The sequence below is a fragment of the Rutidosis leptorrhynchoides genome, chromosome 8, assembly GCF_046630445.1.
Source record: "Rutidosis leptorrhynchoides isolate AG116_Rl617_1_P2 chromosome 8, CSIRO_AGI_Rlap_v1, whole genome shotgun sequence".
Classification (NCBI taxonomy): Eukaryota; Viridiplantae; Streptophyta; class Magnoliopsida; order Asterales; family Asteraceae; genus Rutidosis; species Rutidosis leptorrhynchoides.
In genome coordinates, this window is record NC_092340.1 from 45,809,929 (window position 1) to 45,833,087 (window position 23,159).

At 37.8% G+C, this 23,159-nt stretch overlaps 1 protein-coding gene across 1 annotated transcript; it reads left to right on the forward strand.

Annotated features, from left to right (window-relative positions):
• Positions 1-14,527: 14,527 nt before the first annotated feature.
• On the forward strand, positions 14,528-22,612 carry LOC139862762 (NAC domain containing protein 50-like). The gene is made up of 4 exons (XM_071851387.1): positions 14,528-15,076; positions 15,404-15,681; positions 15,785-15,976; positions 21,903-22,612. Exons 1-4 carry the CDS (start codon positions 14,854-14,856, stop codon positions 22,431-22,433), a joined length of 1,224 nt encoding a protein of 407 aa, XP_071707488.1. The 5' UTR covers positions 14,528-14,853; the 3' UTR covers positions 22,434-22,612.
• The last annotated feature ends 547 nt before the right edge of the window (positions 22,613-23,159 follow it).

The following is a 23,159-nucleotide window of genomic DNA, read 5'->3' on the forward strand; positions in this document are numbered from 1 at the left end:
GCTCATCATGGATCGAACCATATCAAGTAATATTCAATTCCTCCTTTCAGCCACACCATTATGTTATGGTGTTCTAGGAGGAGATAATTGTGAGATTATCCCACAATCCCGTAGATGATCACGAAATTCATCATTAAGATATTCACCACCTCTATCAGATCGGAGAATCTTATTTCTTTTGTTCAGTTGATTTTCTACTTCATTTTGGTATGCCTTGAACACTCCCAAAGTTTCAGACTTTTGTTTAATTAAATAAACGTAACCATATCTACTGAAGTCATCAGTAAATGTAACGAAGTATCGTTCATTGTGTCTAGTAGGCGATTTGAACGGACCGCACACATCAGTGTGTACCAACCCCAACAGATCCTTAGCCCATTCACAGTTTCCTGTGAAAGGTGCCTTTGTCATTTTTCCTGATAAGCAAGATTCGCATTCATCATACGATATTATATCAAATGATTCTAGAATTCCATCTGACTGGAGTTTGGCTATGCGTTTCTTGTTTATGTAGCCAAAACGACAATGCCATAGATACGTTTTATCCAAAACATCTTTGGATGAATCAACATTATAGATTGAACTATCATTTAGCTTTGCTGTGGTTTCTAAGATGCCTTTACAAGGAATAGCCTTGAAGTAAAACATCCCATTTTTGTGAACAAGTATTGATCCATTATCAAAACTAAAATCAAAACCATCATTAAATAAAGCATCAAAAGATATAATATTTCTTGCCATTTTGGCACTGTAGCAAACATTAGATAAAATAATACATAGACCAGTATCAAAAGAAAGCTTGTATTCTCCAATCATGGTAACAGAGGCAACGTTCTTATTCCCCATGATTAGATTGAGCTCTCCGGCCTTCAGCTTCCTACTTCTTGTGAGTCCCTGTACATTTGTACAAATGTGAGTACCACATCCTGTGTCCAATACCCAGGAATTAGAAATAGTAGTATTGTTTAGTTCAATCATGAACAAACCTGAAGGTACAGCGACACCCTTAGCCCGTAGTTCATTAAGTTCCTTCAAGTACTTAGTACAATTGTGCCTCCAATGTCCTTTATCCCCACAATGGAAGCATATTGCTTCTTCAGGAGACTTGGTTTGTGGGATCTTTGAAGTAGAAGAGTTAGCAATGCCCTTAGGTTTAGGTTTGAAGTTGGACGTGCCAACCTTACCCTTGCCCTTGTTCTTGCCCTTTGCTTTGTTTTTCTTCTTCTTGATCCCACTTTCACGAATGGCTAGGACGGTAGTTGCGGGTTTAGCTTTGGCCATGTTATCCTCAGCGGTTTTCAACATGCCATGGAGCTCCATGATTGTTTTCTCCATATTGTTCATATTATAGTTCATAATGAATCCTTCATATTCACTAGTCAGCGAGTTCAGGATAAAATCCGTTGCAAGCTCTTGACTTATGGAAAAACCAAGGCGCTCCAGCCGGTCTATGTACCCTTTAATTTGTAGTACATGGACACTAACGCTACTTCCCGTTGCCATTTTGCAAGATACGAGATCTTTCACGGTGTCAAACCTTTCTTGCTTTGCGTGTTGTTGGAACATGTCCTTTAGTTGGTTAAGCATGTCGTACGACCCTAAGCTTTCCATGCCTTTTTGGAGCTCTGGAGACATGGTCGCCAATATCAAGCATGCTACCTCATTAGACTCGAAACGCCATTTTTCAAACTCGTCCCTAACCGCTTGAGTAGCTCTCGATCCGGGTTCTGCCGGTAAGGATTCCTCAATCGCCCTGATCTTTCCTTCCATCCTAAGAGCAATTCTTAGGTTGCGAAGCCAGTCCATGCCGTAAGCTTGTCCTTTTCGTGTCGTTTTTATAAGTTTTAACGTTCGTGAATCGCCGGTCAACTTGGGTGGTCAATTGTCTATATGAAACATATTTCAATTAATCAAGTCTTAACAAGTTTGATTGCTTAACATGTTGGAAACATTTAATCATGTAAATATCAATCTCAATTAATATATATAAACATGGAAAAGTTCGGGTCACTACAGTACCTACCCGTTAAATAAATTTCGTCCCGAAATTTTAAGCTGTTGAAGGTGTTGACGAATCTTCTGGAAATAGATACAGGTATTTCTTCTTCATCTGATCTTCACGCTCCCAGGTGAACTCGGGTCCTCTACGAGCATTCCATCGAACCTTAACAATTGGTATCTAGTTTTGCTTAAGTCTTTTAACCTCACGATCCATTATTTCGACGGGTTCTTCGATGAATTGAAGTTTTTTGTTGATTTGGATTTCATCTAACGGAATAGTGAGATCTTCTTTAGCAAAACATTTCTTCAAATTCGAGACGTGGAAAGTGTTATGTACAGCCGCGAGTTGTTGAGGTAACTCAAGTCGGTAAGCTACTGGTCCGACACGATCAATAATCTTGAATGGTCCAATATACCTTGGATTTAATTTCCCTCGTTTACCAAATCGAACAACGCCTTTCCAAGGTGCAACTTTAAGCATGACCATCTCTCCAATTTCAAATTATATATCTTTTCTTTTAATGTCAGCGTAGCTCTTTTGTCGACTTTGGACGGTTTTCAACCGTTGTTGAATTTGGATGATCTTCTCGGTAGTTTCTTGTATAATCTCCGGACCCGTAATCTGTCTATCCCCCACTTCACTCCAACAAATCGGAGACCTGCACTTTCTACCATAAAGTGCTTCAAACCGCGCCATCTCAATGCTTGAATGGTAGCTGTTGTTGTAGGAAAATTCTGCTAACGGTAGATGTCAATCCCAACTGTTTCCGAAATCAATAACACATGCTCGTAGCATGTCTTCAAGCGTTTGTATCGTCCTTTCGCTCTGCCCATCAGTTTGTGGATGATAGGCAATACTCATGTCTAGACGAGTTCCTAATGCTTGCTGTAATGTCTGCCAGAATCTTGAAATAAATCTGCCATCCCTATCAGAGATAATAGAGATTGGTATTCCATGTCTGGAGACGACTTCCTTCAAATACAGTCGTGCTAACTTCTCCATCTTGTCATCTTCTCTTATTGGAAAGAAGTGTGCTGATTTGGTGAGAAGATCAACTATTACCCAAATAGTATCAAATCCACTTGCAGTCCTTGGCAATTTAGTGATGAAATCCATGGTAATGTTTTCCCATTTCCATTCCGGGATTTCGGGTTGTTGAAGTAGACCTGATGGTTTCTGATGCTCAGCTTTGACCTTAGAACACGTCAAACATTCTCCTATGTATTTAGCAACATCGGCTTTCATACCCGGCCACCAAAAATGTTTCTTGAGATCCTTGTACATCTTCCCCGTTCCAGGATGTATTGAGTATCTGGTTTTATGAGCTTCTCTAAGTACCATTTCTCTCATATCTCCAAATTTTGGTACCCAAATCCTTTCAGCCCTATACCGGGTTCCGTCTTCCCGAATATTAAGATGCTTCTCCGATCCTTTGGGTATTTCATCCTTTAAATTTCCCTCTTTTAAAACTCCTTGTTGTGCCTCCTTTATTTGAGTAGTAATGTTATTATGAATCATTATATTCATAGATTTTACTCGAATGGGTTCTCTGTCCTTCCTGCTCAAGGCATCGGCTACCACATTTGCCTTCCACGGGTGGTAACAAATCTCAAAGTCGTAATCATTCAACAATTCAATCCACCTACGCTGCCTCATATTCAGTTGTTTCTGATTAAATATGTGTTGAAGACTTTTGTGGTCGGTATATATAATACTTTTGACCCTATATAAGTAGTGCCTCCAAGTCTTTAATGCAAAAACAACCGCGCCTAATTCCAAATCATGCGTCGTATAATTTTGCTCGTGAATCTTCAATTGTCTAGACGCATAAGCAATCACCTTCGTTCGTTGCAATAATACACAACCGAGACCTTGCTTTGATGCGTCACAATAAATCACAAAATCATCATTCCCTTCAGGCAATGACAATATAGGTGTCGTAGTTAGCTTTTTCTTCAATAACTGAAATGCTTCTCTTGTTCATCCTTCCATTCAAATTTCTTCCCTTTATGCGTTAATGCAGTCAAGGGTTTTGCTATTCTGGGAAAGTCTTGGATGAACCTTCTGTAGTAACCAGCTAGTCCTAAAAACTGGCGTATGTGTTTCGGAGTTTTCGGGGTTTCCCACTTTTCAACAGTTTCTATCTTTGCCGAATCCACCTTAATACCTTCTTTGTTCACTATGTGACCGAGGAATTGAACTTCTTCCAACCAAAATGCACACTTTGAAAACTTAGCGTACAATTCTTCCTTCCTCAATACTTCTAACACCTTTCTCAAATGTTCACCGTGTTCTTGGTCATTCTTTGAGTAAATAAGTATGTCATCAATGAAAACAATGACAAACTTGTCAAGGTATGGTCCACACACTCGGTTCATAAGGTCCATGAACACAGCTGGTGCATTAGTTAAACCAAACGGCATTACCATAAACTCGTAATGACCGTAACATGTTCTGAAAGCAGTCTTTGGAATATCATCCTCTTTCACCCGCATTTGATGATACCCGGAACGTAAGTCAATCTTTGAATAAACAGACGAGCCTTGTAGTTGATCAAATAAGTCGTCGATTCTCGGTAGTGGGTAGCGGTTCTTGATGGTAAGTTTGTTCAACTCTCGGTAGTCGATACACAACCTGAATGTACCATCTTTCTTCTTGACAAACAAAACAGGAGCTCCCCACAGTGATGTGCTTGGTCGAATGAAACCACGCTCTAAAAGGTCTTGTAATTGGCTTTGCAGTTCTTTCATCTCGCTGGGTGCGAGTCTGTAAGGAGCACGAGCTATTGGTGCAGCTCCTGGTACAAGATCTATTTGAAATTCAACGGATCGATGTGGGGGTAATCCCGGTAATTCTTTCGGAAATACATCGGGAAATTCTTTTGCGACGGGAACATCATTGATGCTCTTTTCTTCAGTTTGTACTTTCTCGACGTGTGCTAGAACAGCATAGCAACCTTTTCTTATTAGTTTTTGTGCCTTCAAATTACTAATAAGATGTAGCTTCGTGTTGCCCTTTTCTCCGTACACCATTAAGGGTTTTCCTTTTTCTCGTATAATGCGAATTGCATTTTTGTAACAAACGATCTCTGTTTTCACTTCTTTCAACCAGTCCATACCGATTATCACATCAAAACTCCCTAACTCTACTGGTATCAAGTCAATCTTAAATGTTTCGCTAACCAGTTTAATTTCTCGATTCCGACATATATTATCTGCTGAAATTAATTTACCATTTGCTAATTCGAGTAAAAATTTACTATCCAAAGGCGTCAATGGACAACTTAATTTAGCACAAAAATCTCTACTCATATAGCTTCTATCTGCACCCGAATCAAATAAAACGTAAGCAGATTTATTGTCAATAAGAAACGTACCCGTAACAAGCTCCGGGTCTTCCTGTGCCTCTGCCGCATTAATATTGAAAACTCTTCCGCGGCCTTGTCCATTCGTGTTCTCCTGGTTCGGGCAATTTCTAATAATGTGGCCCGGTTTTCCACATTTATAACAAACTACATTGGTATAACTTGCTCCGACACTACTTGCTCCGCCATTACTCGTTCCGACACCATTTGTTCCTTTCGTTCTATTAACCCCTGGTCCGTAGACCTCACACTTCGCCGCGCTATGACCGTTTCTTTTACACTTGTTGAAAAATTTGGTGCAGAACCCCGAGTGATACTTTTCACACCTTTGGCATAGCTGCTTCTGATTGTTGTTGTTGTTGCGGTTATTATTGTTGTTGGGATGATTGTTGTAGTTGCTGTTGTTGTTGTTGTTGTTGGGCCGTTTGTTGTAGTTGCGATTGATGTTGCGATTGTTGGGATAATTGTTGCGATTATTGTTGTAATTGCTGTTGTTGTTGTATTGGTGACTCTTATCACCGTTTTCCTCCCACTTTCTTTTGACTTGCTTCACATTGGCCTCTTCAGCAGTCTGTTCTTTAATTCTTTCTTCAATCTGGTTCACTAGTTTGTGAGCCATTCTACATGCCTGTTGTATGGAGGCGGGCTCGTGTGAACTTATATCTTCTTGGATTCTTTCCGGTAATCCTTTCACAAACGCGTCGATCTTCTCTTCCTCATCTTCGAATGCTCCCGGACACAATAGGCACAATTCTGTGAATCGTCTTTCGTAGGTGGTAATATCAAATCCTTGGGTTCGTAACCCTCTAAGTTCTGTCTTGAGCTTATTGACCTCGGTTCTGGGACGGTACTTCTCGTTCATCAAGTGCTTGAATGCTGACCACGGTAGTGCGTAAGCATCGTCTTGTCCCACTTGCTCTAGATAGGTATTACACCATGTTAACGCAGAACCTGTGAAGGTATGCGTAGCGTACTTTACTTTGTCCTCTTCAGTACACTTACTTATGGCAAACACCGATTCGACCTTCTCGGTCCACCGTTTCAATCCGATCGGTCCTTCGGTTCCATCAAATTCCAAAGGTTTGCAGGCAGTGAATTCTTTGTAGGTGCATCCTACACGATTTCCTGTACTGCTAGATCCAAGGTTATTGTTGGTATGTAGCGCAGCCTGTACTGCGGCTATGTTTGAAGCTAGAAAAGTATGGAATTCCTCTTCATTCATATTCACGGTGTGTCGAGTAATCGGTGCCATTTCCTTCAAAATAGTCAAATGGAACAAGTTAATCATACAGAATATTAAGAGTAGTTAATAGTATTTCGTAGCATAATATGAACTCATTTATAAAAGCTTTTTCTTCATATTAGCGTTTTATAAGTTTAAATTCGGGTAGTACCTACCCGTTAAGTTCATACTTAGTAGCTAATATACAATTCAACTACTACAATTCTATATGAAAAACTGATTATAATAATATTTCGCGTTCAAACTTTTATTCAATATTTTAGAAACTTACAATACCGCTTATTTTACATAAAGCATGAAATATAGCACACAATAACTTTGATACAAGATAGTTGTGAAGATAATTCTAGCTAGTACACAAGTTGTTCAGCAAAGGCAATAAAGACACGTAATTCATACGTCCAGAAACAAGTCATGCATTCAGGTTTTACTAGGACTACTTCCCATCCTTGGTCTTGTGGAACATAACCGTTATGGCCGTTGATAAGACAGCGTGTTGTAACGTTGTCAAAGGGACGAGGGTTACGTAATGTACAACAGTCCCGTAACAATCTAAAAACCTCATTTCTTACCCCAATTACCGACTCCGTCACTTGTGGGAAGGTTTTGTTTAATAGTTGTAGCCCGATGTTCTTGTTCTCACTTTGGTGAGAAACGAACATTACTAATCCGTAAGCATAACATGCTTCTTTATGTTGCATGTTAGCCGCTTTTTCTAAATCACGAAGTCCAATATTCGGATATATTGAGTCAAAATAATTTCTTAACCCATTGCGTAAAATAGCATTTGGGTTCCCCGCAATATATGCGTCAAAGTAAACACATCGTAACTTATGGATTTCCCAATGTGATATTCCCCATCTTTCGAACGAAAGCCTTTTATAAACCAAGGCATTCTTGGAACGTTCTTCGAATGTCTTACAAACTGATCTCGCCTTAAATAGTTGTGCCGAAGAATTCTGACCGACTCTAGACAAGATTTCATCAATCATGTTTCCGGGTAGGTCTCTTAAAATATTGGGTTGTCTATCCATTTTGTGTTTTTATACTGTAAAATAGACAAGAGTTAGATTCATAAAAAAATACTTATTAATACAAGCAATTTTTACATATATCATAAAGCATAAGCACACTATATTACTTATATTACACCACACGAATACAACTATGTTATTCCGATTCTCTTGTTTCTTCTTCTTCGGTTTTGGTTCGTTTTGCCAAGTTTCTAGGGATATATGATGTTCCCCTAATACGAGCCGTCGTTATCCACATTGGTTTAGAAAAACCTGGTGGTTTAGAGGTTCCCGGGTCATTGTTACAACTTAAGGACTTCGTGGGTTGACGATACATATAAAGTTCATCGGGGTTGGAATTAGATTTCTCTATTTTTATGCCCTTTCCCTTATTATTTTCTTTTGCCTTTTTAAATTCAGTTGGGGTAATTTCTATAACATCATCGGAATTCTCGTCGGAATCCGATTCATCGGAGAATTGGTAATCCTCCCAATATTTTGCTTCCTTAGCGGAAACACCATTGACCATAATTAACCTTGGTCGATTGGTTGAGGATTTTCTTTTACTTAACCGTTTTATTATTTCCCCCACCGGTTCTATTTCTTCATCCGGTTCCGATTCTTCTTCCGGTTCCGATTCTTCTTCTGGTTCCGACTCTTCTTCCGGTTCCTCTTCGGGAACTTGTGAATCAGTCCACGAATCATTCCAATTTACATTTGATTCTTCATTATTATTAGGTGAGTCAATGGGACTTGTTCTAGAGGTAGACATCTATCACATAATATCAAACGCGTTAAGAGATTAATATATCACATAATATTCACATGTTAAAAATATATAGTTTCCAACAAAATTTGTTAAGCAATCATTTTTCAAGTAAACACGGTCGAAGTCCAGACTCACTAATGCATCCTAACAAACTCGATAAGACACACTAATGCAAAATTCTGGTTCTCTAAGACCAACGCTCTGATACCAACTGAAATGTCCCGTTCTTATTGATTAAAAACGTTCCATATTAATTGATTTCGTTGCGAGGTTTTGACCTCTATATGAGACGTTTTTCAAAGACTGCATTCATTTTAAAACAAACCATAACCTTTATTTCATCAATAAAGGTTTAAAAAGCTTTACGTAGATTATCAAATAATGATAATCTAAAATATCCTGTTTTCACACGACCAATACATAATGGTTTACAATACAAATATGTTACAACAAAATAAGTTTCTTGAATGCAGTTTTTACACAATATCATACAAGCATGGACTCCAAATCTCGTCCTTATTTAAGTATGCGACAGCGGAAGCTCTTAATAATCACCTGAGAATAAACATGCTTAAAACGTCAACAAAAATGATGGTGAGTTATAGGTTTAACCTATATATATCAAATCATAATAATAGACCACAAGATTTCATATTTCAATACACATCCCATACATAGAGATAAAAATCATTCATATGGTGAACACCTGGTAACCGACATTAACAAGATGCATATATAAGAATATCCCCATCATTCCGGGACACCCTTCGGATATGATATAAATTTCGAAGTACTAAAGCATCCAGTACTTTGGATGGGGTTTGTTAGGCCCAATAGATCTATCTTTAGGATTCGCGTCAATTAGGGTGTCTGTTCCCTAATTCTTAGATTACCAGACTTAATAAAAAGGGGCATATTCGATTTCGATAATTCAACCATAGAATGTAGTTTCACGTAATTCAACCATAGAATGTTTCAATAAGGATTGATTTAAACAACACTTAATGGTACATAACTAATATAAATCCTTGTTTACATAACTTATGTATGTAAACCCACTTCATATTTTGCAAGTATGGTTTTCATGCCAAAACCATCCAAACAAACATATTAAGTGAATTAAAACATGTTGGAGATTTATCCACTTTAACAAAGCATAAAGTCTAAAATTAACAATTTTAATTTTCTCATTTCATGTAAAACATGAATATAATTTATGTACTTTATTTTCCTAAATTTTGAATCACTTTTAGTCAACATTCAAGTTACCTTATCAAATTTTCGGATTTTGGCAGATTCATACATGCAACTTCAGATGGTCATATCTTACTCATTTCTAGTCCGTTTTCGATGAATTTTTTTTTTTCAAATTTAAGTTCTTTCAGTTAGCTTTCAAATGCAATCGGTCTCATACAATAATATTGAGTTTAAAGCCCCCAAACAGTCCATCAAAGGTGGACTGTCCAAGTTGAAAAAAAAAATTCTTAAATGAAAAAAATGAGTTTAACCCATTTTACATTTTGCCAAAATTCAAGATTCAAATTAATATTTAGGAAACATAAAACATAAATCACGATACTTTGTTTTGCATGTTTGTTATGCATGATCATCTCCAAGAATCATGCACAACGCATCCATCAAAACTAAATATCATAAGAAAAGTTTGCTAAAACTTGTACAAGATGGCTCGGATACCACTGTTGGAGTATGATAAAAATTCAAAGCGAGCGGAAGCATTTTTAAAACTTTACAAAATCATACTCTTCCACGGATCATTGTACAAAACTTTAGCAAACAAAATAAATTAACGAAACCTGTAACATCCTCAATCGGGCCTAGCTGTAAGATTACTAGATTGCCCTTAAATTAGTATTGTGTTACTATATGCTTTTATTTTTATTTAATATTTGTTATTATTTAATGATGTGATTAGGACCATTTTGTGACAAGGGTCACAGAACAGGTTTGTTTATTTAGTTTGGACTTCGTTTGGGCTACCAAATGATGTGCGAAAGATATCAGATAACTGATAAATACCCGTGTGTTGCACAGTGTGGGAAATTAATCTAAATTAAGTGACTAGTGCAGCTCATTTCTTCCCATTTCTAGAAAATTCCCAAACACACCCGTTCTTCATCTCCCTCACCTACTTCAAACCCTAATCCTTGATTCTTGTTTTAGAGCTTAAATTGTTCATATCATTGTGTTCCTTGTGATTTACTGATTCTAACAAGGTAAGATTCATAGCTTTTCATGCTTTAATCTTCAAGAAAATGGAGTTTTTGTGTTAGTTTTCATAAAAGTGTAAATTTGTGTCAAAACAAGTGATTTAAGTGTTGTTATGGTCAAATTGTTGTGGGTTTTGAGTCTATATCAAGTAGTGAACAAGTAGTGGTCGATTTTGGTGTTTAAAACGAGCTCTAGATCGAGATTTGAGGATTTCATTGTGAAGTCCATAGCCTTTGTTCAGTTTCTGATGAAGATGAACACACTCGGCCGACTGTCGGTCGACAGTCGACCGACTGAGGGTTGAACCGACCGATTGACGAAGATAACCGACCGACTGTTGAGTGAACCGACCGACTGAGATTTACCTTCGGCCGATTGATGTAATACCAAATGAATCGACCGACTGGGAAGGTCAGTCGATCGGTTATGTCGACAGTCTGTCCGAGTGTCCAGGGCAGAATATTTTACCTAACTGTTGATTTGTTAGCCGTTATGCTGCCCGTTTGTATTTTGGTATTTAGGATGTAAATTTTGAAATTTTGAAAGTGCATAAGTGTTAAGCAGAAAATTTTTAGCGGACAGTTTTCTGACAAAATTTTCTGTATTGTGTTATTTGGTGTTTATGGACATAAACTAACTCGTGTATATGTATTTCTCAGGAGAAAAGGAGAAAGAGAAGGTTCAGTGATTAGATAGCTGAACACCTTCTCGTTTGCTGGTATTTGGTGAGTGGGACTAACTGGAGAATATAGTATATAGTAGCATGTTATATTATGACTGCCATGCTTGTTAGATATACTTATTGTTGTGGATAGTTAGTACATTGTGATGACTGCATGTTGGTTGATGCTTGTCTGCTGGAGCCCAGTGCGTCCCTATTGTGTGGTGGCCTCGGTAGGAGAGATCAACCTGCGGGTTGGGTTCCTCATGTGGTGGCCTAGACAGCCGTGGTGTATATATATGTGAATGACGCGTCCGTCGCGTGTGGATTATGTATATACATACGTTGGTGGAGGAACTTCTGGTAAGCCCCAGTCCGATCAGCTGGTGGTTAATGGTTTGGCCGAGCCGCCAGAGTCTCTGTAGACGGCACTTGGGTGATGTTTGTGTGTTAGACTATTGTGACATGATTAGTATAACAGTTATGTATGCTATGGCCTGTAGTTAGTCGTACTCACTTAGCTTCGTGCTAATTCCCCTCCATCTCCTCCCTGCAGGTTGTTAGCTTTTGTAGATAGTGCTTTTGGGAGAAGACGGGCATGATGATGTTATGTTTGACAGGGTTAACTCTGATGTGGTCTTTTAGAATATGAACAGCGTACTTTTGAAAACAGAATGTATTTACGTCTTTTCCTGTTAATATGTAAATTGATTTAATGACACGTGACATCGGTTTGTACAAATGTCGACATCGTATTTAATTAATATTATGCTTTCGCCACGTATTTATTATAAAAAAAAAATAGCGGTGTCACAAAACCGAACAAGAGAAGATTAGAATACAACCTTTGTAGCCTTTTGAAGATCGAATTTGGAAACTCAAAGAAGAGTTCCTCTAAACGGTAGACACCCAAAGTTCCAACCTTGTTTCGATCTATACTTTCTACTTAACGGGTCTTTTCTTCTTCCTTATTTCCACCAAAAACGGAACCCAATTATAGATTTCAAGTATTTTGGTTACTTGAAAATGAGAAAGAAAATAGCATTTTTGTATATGTGTTTTGTATCTTTTTGTATATTTTTCCAATACCAAGACTTGATATTATATATTACATAATTGATACAATAATATATATAGTACAAATATAATAAATGAAGATTTGGAAAGATTTGCAAAATCAAATCTTTATATAAAATAAGATTTACAAAATCAAATCATATTTTATAAATCAAATCAAATCTTATATCTTATATAAAATATGATTTGCAAAATCTAATCAAATCTCTACATATTTAGATTTGTAAGTATATGTAAACACATAAAAAAAACTTACTTAATTTATTAAACCATTAACTAATGATTAATAAATTAATTTCCGATTAGAAGGTATATCAAACAATTTACGATTGGCCTTTGTGTGTGACCGAATAGGATAAATGGACTTTTATTATTTAATGTCATGGGCATATCTTCGGAATATATGTACCACGGTCAAACCAAGGTCGAACCGTAGCCAACCCGAGAACATATTTCCAACACTAAATCATGTAAATCAACATGACGGTTCGATTACAGTCTAAAAGCGAACCGGATTATTTCCTCAAACTCAAATTCTTCACACGGAATCACTAGCGGACCGGTATTTGCAAATCACTTAACTTCCGGATCTGGTCCCAAATTCGTTATACTTCCAGATCTGCACCGCCAACCACTTCTAAATCAACTTGTAAGTTCGATTCCGGTCTAGACACCATTTTGAAGACGGATTGCGGCAGCAGAGAAGCCACCGATGGAATAATAGCGTGAGTTGTAATCCAAATATTCTGGTGGACAAGAAATCCGGAATCAATCCGAGCCATGGCAGAACTTTTGCCGGAATAAATTGAGGATTTGGTTCTCTCGGATTTATTTCCACCATTACAAAAACACCATGACTCACCTACATGGTTGCAAAACTTGGGCTACTCGGCCGATTTATCAGTGATAAGTCGGCATAACTGTATCAGTGATTAATCGGAGGTCAACTCGCTAAAAAATCGGTCAACCGCCGGTCAACGGTGGTCAACGGCAGTCAGAAAACTCAAGATCTTGCTGGAAATGAAAAAAGATGAGAAAGGAGAATAGGAAAAGGAAAAAGAAGATGAGAGAAGAAGGAATAACCTTAAACCAGTCACGAATTCAGGTGGCCGGAGAAGAAAAGATGCCGGCGGTGAGATTTTTTTTTAACTTTTAAGGGTTTTTAAGAGAGAAGCGCAACTTTTCGGATCTGGTACAGGCTAGCAGACGTACAACATACATATCATGTCAGTGATACTTATTTCTTTTTCTTTGTTAAGTTACAATAACAACCCCTCAACTTTTACCAAACTCTAATAACAAGATTAAACTTAATATGCACTCTTGAATCTTTTTAAATGACAATAACAGCCCCTATAATTTATATATTATCAGAATATATATATATATATATATATATATATATATATATATATATATATATATATATTAAAAAGTCAACATCCGAGTTCTCCCCCGAGTTCTCCCCGAGTCGCCGAGAACTCCTCGAAAACCTCCCGCCGAGTTCTCCCCGAGTCGCGAGTTTTACAACCTTGCTCACCTAAAAACCCCCCATTCCAACTAGCTTTAAGATTTTTCGTACTTTTTTATCTGATTGTGATTAAGATATAAATTCAGGAAATTTATGAGATTTAGACGGAAACTATACATATCTAGGGTTTTAGAAAATGAATCTGACCTTAACCGAGTGAATCATACTTATATGTTTTTTTTTTTCCTGCAAATAAAATGACATACCCATATTTTTAAATACTGTAAAAGATAGGACATAAAATGACCAATATACCGTGTATAATTGGATGGTTGGATTCACAACGAAACCAAATGTATAGATTTTTATTTTTATAAATTTATCAATTAAAAATATATAAATCATAATTGCACCGGTGGTCCCTCGTTTTTAGTGAAGAAAAGAGTAAAAAGACGAATTTACCCTTACATGCAAGGCACATGGCATGACTTAACGGACTTGTTTAACTGAATTTAGACGGAGGGATGTGGATTGCCAAATTAAGAAAAACAAAGGATTCGAAAAGCCAAATTAGAAATCAAATGACGCTATTAGTGATTTTGAGTATAATAGAGGGATCAGCAGGAAAAAAAAAAAAAAAGTCTATTTTATTTAAACAATGCGAGTCAGTTAGTTTCTCCTACAATTGTAAAAAAGAAAAAAAAAAATACAAAATTATCCATCTAGAACCCCCAGCAAAAGAAACAGATTTCACTCATATAACACTTGCTCTTCTCTCTAGTTTTACGGCTTCGATTTCCGTGTCAAGCAAGCATCCATTTTCATTTTCATTTTCATTTTCACAATCATGTGCATCTTCTTCATCCTTTACTTCAATTGCTACATCTACAATTGCAATCTAATCTAAATTAATGTAATATCTTAATCTTAATTTCTGCTTATTTTTAATTTTAAAAAGTCAGAAATTAGTGATTCATGCACACACGAGTGTTTGATTTGTGGTACAAAAATAGAAGACAAGGAGATGAGTCTTGAATCGATGACTGCAGGACCACCGGCGACGGTGCTGGCTCCGGTAGCACCACAATCGTCACCGCCGACGTCTTTAGCACCTGGATTCCGGTTTCACCCGACGGATGAGGAACTTGTTAGGTATTATTTAAGGCGTAAGGCTTGTGGTAAGCCGTTTCGGATTGAAGCTGTTTCTGAATTTGATGTGTACAAATCAGAACCCTGGGAACTTGCTGGTATTTTAATAAATTTATGATCTAATTAATTATTATTGTTTTTTTTCTTTTTTTTATGATTTTTTAGTTTCCCCAAATTGTAGTAACTAGGTTATGCTGTTGATGTGTTAGGGGGTTTTATTATGTTTATGTATATATGTGAAAGTTTAAATGGGAAGTAAAAAACTGTTAACTGTAGAAATTATAATAGATTTATGTGTTAATTTATATGTGAAAATTGGTGAAGCTTTGGATGAGAAACTTAGGTTAATATGAAGACTCTTACTATGTGAAGTTTGTGTTAAGCTTGAGGTATGTAACCTAATATTATTAATAATAAATTGTTAGATTATTCGAATTTGAAGACAAGAGACCTTGAATGGTACTTCTTTACTCCTGTGGATAGGAAACATGGAAATGGTGGTCGTTTGAACCGTTCTACTCGTAACGGGTATTGGAAGACAACCGGAAGGGACCGAGCCGTACGCCATAAGTCTGAAATTATAGGGATGAAGAGAACATTGGTGTTTCATAGTGGGCGAGCCCCAGATGGGAAACGCACTAATTGGGTGATGCATGAATATAGACTTGTGGATCAAGAATTGGTGACAGCTGGCGTAGCGCAGGTGTGGACTTTAAACCAGGGAAGTGTACTTGCATTTTATTTGTATTATTGTAAACTTGAATTGAAAATAATTTTGTTGTCTTGTTTTGTGTGTGGGGGAAAAGGATACGTTTGTGCTCTGTAAAATTTTTCAAAAGAGTGTTTTAGGGCCGGCTAATGGTGACCAACAACGTTATGCACCGTTTCTTGAGGAGGAATGGGAAGATGATATAAAACTTATGGTTCCTGGTATAGAGACAGAGGATGATATGAACGTTGATGATGAAACTCAAGCTCAAGGAAATGAAATTGGACAGGTATTATCACATGTTTATATATGTAGTTATTATACTACAACAACAACAACAACAATACCCAATCCCACAAAAGTGGGGTATGGGAGAGGTGGGTGTAGACAATCATTCCTCGTACCCTAGATTAGAAGGAAGTCGCTACTCCACCCGCGAGTATAGAACCCGCGCCTAGATAAGGTCGTCCCTCCCTCTACTCTAGAGCAAAAGAGATTGCTTCCAAAAAGGACCTCCGGCCAGATGTGCTCATAAAAACGAAATAGATAGGGCAAAAGATACGTACCTGTAAGGGTTATGTGCGCCTAGCAAGATGCAACCAAACACAGTAACCAAAAAGGGAACACAAATAGCAGTATTGCACAACAGTAGGGCAAATAGCATGAATCATATAGAGCACAAAACCATTTAAAATCAAGTAGACATACAGACAAACAAACAAAATAAATATATATATATATATATATATATATATATATATATATATATATATATATACACACACACACGCACCACACATAAGCATGGATAAAACCCATGCTTAAACATATATACATATAGGTAAATTCGTAGATATATATACCTAGGTACAGAAACAAGACAGACAATCATACATACACCAATACATGTTACTTAGATACATAGATACATATATAGATACACACATATGCAACGGTACATGTATATAGCCTAAATACATATAGATAGATACAGGTGCATATATACTATGTGGAGGGGTATATATAGTGTAACTATAGAATAACTAGTTATAGTTATGTATGTAGTTGTACAATAAATGTAATAAAAACATTGAAAAAAAAAAAAAAAAAAAAAACACTTACTCAATTATCCTAATTCTACTCCTCCACAGGCTCCTATCAAAAGTCATGTCCTCCGTCAGTATAAGCTCTTTCATGTCCAGCTTCAATCTATCCTCCATCCTACGTCTAGGTCTACCCCTTCTCCTTACGCCGCCAACGGCGAGGGTCTCGACTCTCCTAACCGGGGCTAAAATTGGGCGCCTCCTGACATGCCCAAACCATCTAAGTCGTCCTTCCCTAAGTTTGTTGATGATGTTCCCAACTTCCAATTTCTCCCTAAAAACTCCATTTGGTATCATATCTAGCATGGTCTTACCACACGTCCATCTAAGCATCCTCATTTCTGCCACCTCCATTCTCCTCTCTTGGGCCTTCGTCATTGGCCAACACTCTGATCCGTACAACATGGCTGGTCTGATTGCCACCTTGAAGAATTTCCCTTTCAGCTTAAGGGGCACCTTCTTGTCGCACAACACCCCTTTCGCAGCCCTCCACTTCAACCATCCTACACGTATACGATGCGTCACGTCCTCATCTATCCTTCCCGAATTGTGAAGCATCGAGCCTAAATATCTAAAGGACCCTTGCGGGGGTAAAATCTGATCCCCAATTCGGATATCCACTATATCGTCGTGTTCCTCTTCACTCTTCTTGAAATCACATCTAAGGTACTCCGATTTAAGTCTGCTAATCCGTAGGCCATTTGATTCTAAGGCGATCCTCCATTGCTCAAGCCTTCTGTTAAGCTCATCCTGGGAATCCGAAACTAATACAATATCGTCGGCGAAAATCAGGCACCATGGGATGTTGTCTTGTATCCTATGAGTCAACTCGTCTAGGATCAAAGCAAAAAGATAAGGGCTAAGGGCAGATCCTTGATGTAGGCCTACCTCAACAGGGAAAAACTCTGTGTTTCCTACCGCCGTGCGTACACGAGTCTTCGCCCCCTCGTACATATCTCTAATAGATCTTATATATCTACTTGGGACACCCCTAACATTAAGCGTCTTCCAAATCAGCTCACGCGGGACACAATCATAAGCTTTTTCCAAGTCTAAGAATGCCATGTGTAGGTTCTTTTGTTTTTCCCTACACTTCTCCATAAGGCTTCTAACTATGTGAATAGCTTCCATCGACGAGCGACCTGGCATGAAACCGAATTGGTTCTCTGAAACCTTTGTCTCGCGTCGGAGCCTCGTCTCCATCACTCTTTCCCAAAGCTTCATAGTATGACAAAGTAACTTTATGCCTCTATAATTACTACATATTTGCGCATCTCCCTTGTTCTTGTAAATAGGAATAACCTCACTGAGTCTCCATTCCATAGGCATATTTGCGCTTCTAAACGTCGTGTTGAAAAGGTTTGTCAACAATCTAACCCCATCGCCTCCTAGGCACTTCCACGCCTCAATCGGAATTTGATCCGGTCCTACTGCTTTGTTTCTCCCCATCTTTCGTAGGGCCAATCTAACTTCCTCCTCGTTAATCATCGTGCAGAAACAGTTGTTTTGAAACTCCCGAACCTCGTGGGATTCACCGTTCCGCTCTGGTCTTCCCCTACCGAAAAGAGATGCAAAATAATCTTCCCATCTTTTCCTAATAAGATCTTCTCTTACTATACTTTGACCCGCTACATCCTTGATATATTTGATGTTACCTAAGTCCCTGCTTCTTCGCTCCCTAGCTTTGGCTATCCTATATACGTCATTAGCTCCCTCTTTAGAGTCTAGTTTCCTATATAAATCTTCGTATGCTTTGTCTTTTGCAATTGCTACGGCCTTCTTTGCTTCTCTTTTAGCTTCTTTATATCTTTCTTCTACCCTAGTTCTCTCTTCATGTGACCCTTCTCCAAGAGTAATGAGCTCCCTAAACCTCGCCTGCTTTAAAGCGACTTTCGTTTGGACATCGTCACTAAGCCACCACGACTCTCTTCTACTCTTATGGGCTCTCGATGTCCCTGTAGCCATTCCTAAGGTCTCTTTTGCCACATCTCTGATAGTGGACGCCATGCGATTCCATAACTGGTCTGCTTCTGTAGGGGCAACGTTATCCCCTTCTACACTCAATCTCTCAACAACATTCGCTCTAAAAGTCTCCGCATTCGCTCCATAGAGGTTCTTCCAAAGGATTCTAGGTTGTACAACCCTAGCCCTCCTGCCAACTCTTCCCTTAGTGACTAGGTCCATGACCAGCAATCTGTGCTGGGAGGAGCACGTCAAAGCTGGAAGGACCTTACAGTCCCTACAGGTCCTAAGTTCCCCTTTACGAAGAAGCAAAAAGTCAATCTGGGTGCTACGATCCCCGCTATGGAAAGTGGCTAACTGAGCATCCCTCTTCTTGAAGAAAGAGTTTGCTACCACCAACTCGTAGGCAATGGCAAACTCAAGAATTGAGCGCCCCTCTTCATTTCTAGGACCAAACCCAAAGCCCCCATGGGCTCCCTCATAACCTTCTGTCTCCGCTCCTATATGTCCATTCAGATCACCACCTATAATCAGTCGATGGTCTGCTGGGCACCCCCTCACCACCTCATCTAACAATTCCCAGAAACTCTTCTTTTCGGCATCACCTAAACCCGCATGAGGTGCGTATGCACTAATGACCGTGAAAGTCTCCTCCTTAATAATTAAACTAACCGACATAATCCTATCGCTAAACCTGCCCACGTCAACGACGTTATCTATATGTAGTTTACCTAAAAAGATACCTACCCCGTTCCGTGCTATCCCAGAACCCGAGTACCACAACTTATAGTCCTCAATCTCTATCGCCTCTTCACCCTTCCATCTAGTCTCTTGAACACACACAATGTCTACATTACTCTTACGAAAGGTATCAACGAGCTCAATCCTCTTACCAGTCAAGGTTCCTATATTCCAGCTACCCACTCTAATCCTACCAAGGGTGGCTACCCTACAACCACCTCTAACCCCTCTAGGCCTACCCGCCCCTAAATTAGGAGAACATGACCTCAAGTGACCATAAGTACGCGTAGGATCTATATTACTTTATTCACTAAAAAGGTGACCCAGTACAAGTAAAAAAAAATGAATAAGTTAAATTCGTATAAAAAACTAAGAAAAACAGTGTCCAATTATTAAGTGTAAGGGTATGGGAATATCTATATTACCAGTTAATTAAAAACTAAATAAATGAAGATGGTATAAGTCAGTTTCAGATTCAATTGCTACCAGCAAAAAATTATGGATAACAGTAACAGTAAAAAAAATAAAAATAAAGAATAATAATAATACTTAATAATAATAAATAATAGTGAATGATACAGATAATAATTAAGTTAAAGTTATACAAATTTACTAGCTCTAAAAACTAATAATATAATACAAATTAATATAATACGGAGTATATAAGTAGCATAAATAATTAAAGGGATAGAAATTAAACACCAGGAAAGACTATAATGGAGACTATTATGTTTATATAAAGATGATAATGATAATATAAATTGAAATCACCTTCGACTATAAAGGATGTACCAAAGACAAAAGGGTTAAACAATTTAAAGGAGCGTATAAAGGGATAGAAACAAGAACCAGTCGGAAAAATAATTTTCCGGTATCAGTTGGCCGGCGAAAGTACAATTCCGGCAAAGAGCTTCTAGCGGCGCGTGGATATCCCGTTTCCGGCAAAACAGGTTTCGTTGGGATCGCAAAAACAAATTGGATTAATTGCTAGTGGAGGTGTCTTTTAATCTTGTTGAGTAATATTATAAAAATCAAAACCCAGTTCCAAAAACAAAACATATAGTACTTGATAAGGTAATTGAAATCTAAGGTGAGATCTTCAACACTAAATAAATTATAAAATAAAAGCAACAACAAAGGGAGAGAAAAAAAGGCATACTTGCAAGCAGAGTGTGGTTGAGGAATTGAAATGAATTGAGATTATTTTAAATTGGGGTTTTAATGAATTTCCAGCAAGAAAAAACCTGGGAGGTTGAGGAAAGAGGGAATTGCTGATTATGTAGTTATTATACATATATGTAATATGTAATATTTAGGCGTAAGTGCGTTTGTATTATGTTGTTTTTGACCTAAAATTGAGTACATTTACCTTCCATATAGTATTTATTCCCGTTGTTCTCTTGCAAGGGCGAATTTACTTTACTAGCAGTTGTAGCACGGGCTACCACTGAAATACGCAATCTAGTGGAAATTTTTTTAAGATCTTAACTAGTGACACCACTGGATAGAACCCCTATATAGTGTAGATTTTTTTTGTGTGTGGCACCATTGGATAGTGTACATTTGTTTGAGCTTTAACTAGTGACACCCGTGACTTCGATTCCTAGATCTGCCTATGTATCTCTTGTATGTCTGTGTATTAGACTACTCTTATCCATGACACCTGTCAAACAACCACACTATGCCACATCAACGTCACCTCAACACTTTCTTTCTATCACTAACCCATCACTTTACACTGGTATCCATGACATACATATTTACCATCAAATGGACCCACCTAAATTAATTAATTAATACAATGTACCACTCATAGTGGGTAATGTACAACAAAAAAAAGCCAAATGCTCGGTGATTGAATATGCTCAACAACGACATGGTGAACCACGGTCTTTGAAGGGAGCTCCAATGACATGTTGCTAGTATTGTGTGCTTGGCAACAGAGCTCCAATGGCGATCAACCACGGAGACCGATAATAGCAGTCTTAGTGTGTGTGTGTGTGGGTTTCAGTGTGTGTCAGTGTGTGAACAAATATATATGTATACCATTTAAATTTGTAGATTGTAAGAATTGTTGTTTTTATCAATGGAGTTCGTAAGCATTCTTGATATTGTGGTTCTACATTAGTGAAAAGGTCTTCTCTATAACCGGGGGTGAATTAATTCTTTATTTATGTTTTTTTTGCCGAATTAATAAAGTGATTTACTCTCACACAGGAATAAAATCCGTAGGGTTCACGTTCACTTATAAATTGCATGGTTATAAATTTGTTTCCCTGTAAACAGATTAGTCATTTAAAATGGCTGTTTTAATAGACTATTGGTTATAAATATAAATGACTATAGATTCAAATCGCAACATATGATCTTCTGTTGATAATTGATTAATTTCAAACTCTTTTTTCGTAGGAAGCTGCCGCCGTGATCCCGTTGCGAAGTGAGCCAGTGGTGGATTATCAGACCATCCCATTTGTCTGCAAAAGGGAAAGGTCCGAAGATTGTGTCGTCGATCATGGACCCGAGCTAGAGACAATCTCACTCTTTGACACTAAAAGATCAAGACAGGATGATCCAAACACCACCATTGGCAGCAATGGGAACGGTTCAGAAGACTCGACCATGAGTCAAGACCAAGACCAAGACCAAGACCCAAGGACCTCGTCTGCACTCATGGAGTTTACTCTGCTACAGTCTGTTGACCCAAATAAAAGTCAACTATCTGCTAGTCAACCCTCATTTGATGCTGCTACACTTGAAAAATCTGTGCCTCCCGGATACTTAAAGTTTATAAGTAATTTGGAAAATGAGATTCTTAACGTTTCAATGGAAAGAGAGACTATGAAGATTGAAGTGATGCGGGCCCAAGCAATGATCAACATTCTTCAGTCCCGAATTGAGGTCTTGACCGAGGAGAAGGATGGCTTCAAAAGGGGAGGTTAGGTAATTTCATGTCACATAATGCAACCTAGATTCTGTAGTTTTTTCTGGCCCTTGGGTCAAGTGTTGCTAAAGAGTCCTAGTATGTATGTTTGTTTGTTTGTTTATGCGCTTGTACCCTGTTTTTTTGACAAATGTTAACACTGTCGGAGTTTAATTAAGTAAACCTCGGTTCTTGGCTATAGTCATCTTGCTCGTTTATTTGGTCTTAAATCTATAGTTTCACTGCTCCATTTCGATACAATATGATTTGGTTCAGCATAAATTTACTGCACAAGTATTTCAAGTACCAACCAATTTCCAGATCTGTAATGGCAAACTTATACAGCTGTTTGCCTGATGGTTGAACTGGGTAGTTTTTTACGGGCTGGGTTAAGTTTTCCAAACACACTCAAACTGTATAGTTTTTTTTACCTTCTTTTTTCTTTTTGTAAATTGTAAATCCTTGGCATGTAAAATGCCACTATTATGAGTTATGTTATTTCAATAGTAGGTGTCCAATTAGTACGATCAATATGCAGTCCCAACAATAAAAGTAAAAAGAAAAACACATTTCGTTTATACCATAGTGTGTCGTATTGTATTTTTGTACATGAAACCTGTTTTATGTTTCATGTTTTTTCAATATAATATTTATATTTATATTTATGATTTTAATTCTCAGTAAACTAAGCTCAACTATACTGTATCACAATTCATTCACAACCTAATTACAAGTGAGTTGTATCA

What these genes read in the sequence shown, in the direction of transcription:
- LOC139862762 (XM_071851387.1), top strand. Translation starts at nt 14,854, where the DNA reads ATGAGTCTTGAATCGATGACTGCAGGACCACCGGCGACGGTGCTGGCT. An exon ending in TGACAGCTGGCGTAGCGCAG is followed by an intron (nt 15,682 to 15,784) that starts GTGTGGACTTTA and finishes GTGGGGGAAAAG; the next exon opens with GATACGTTTGTGCTCTGTAA. An exon ending in AAGGAAATGAAATTGGACAG is followed by an intron (nt 15,977 to 21,902) that starts GTATTATCACAT and finishes CTTTTTTCGTAG; the next exon opens with GAAGCTGCCGCCGTGATCCC.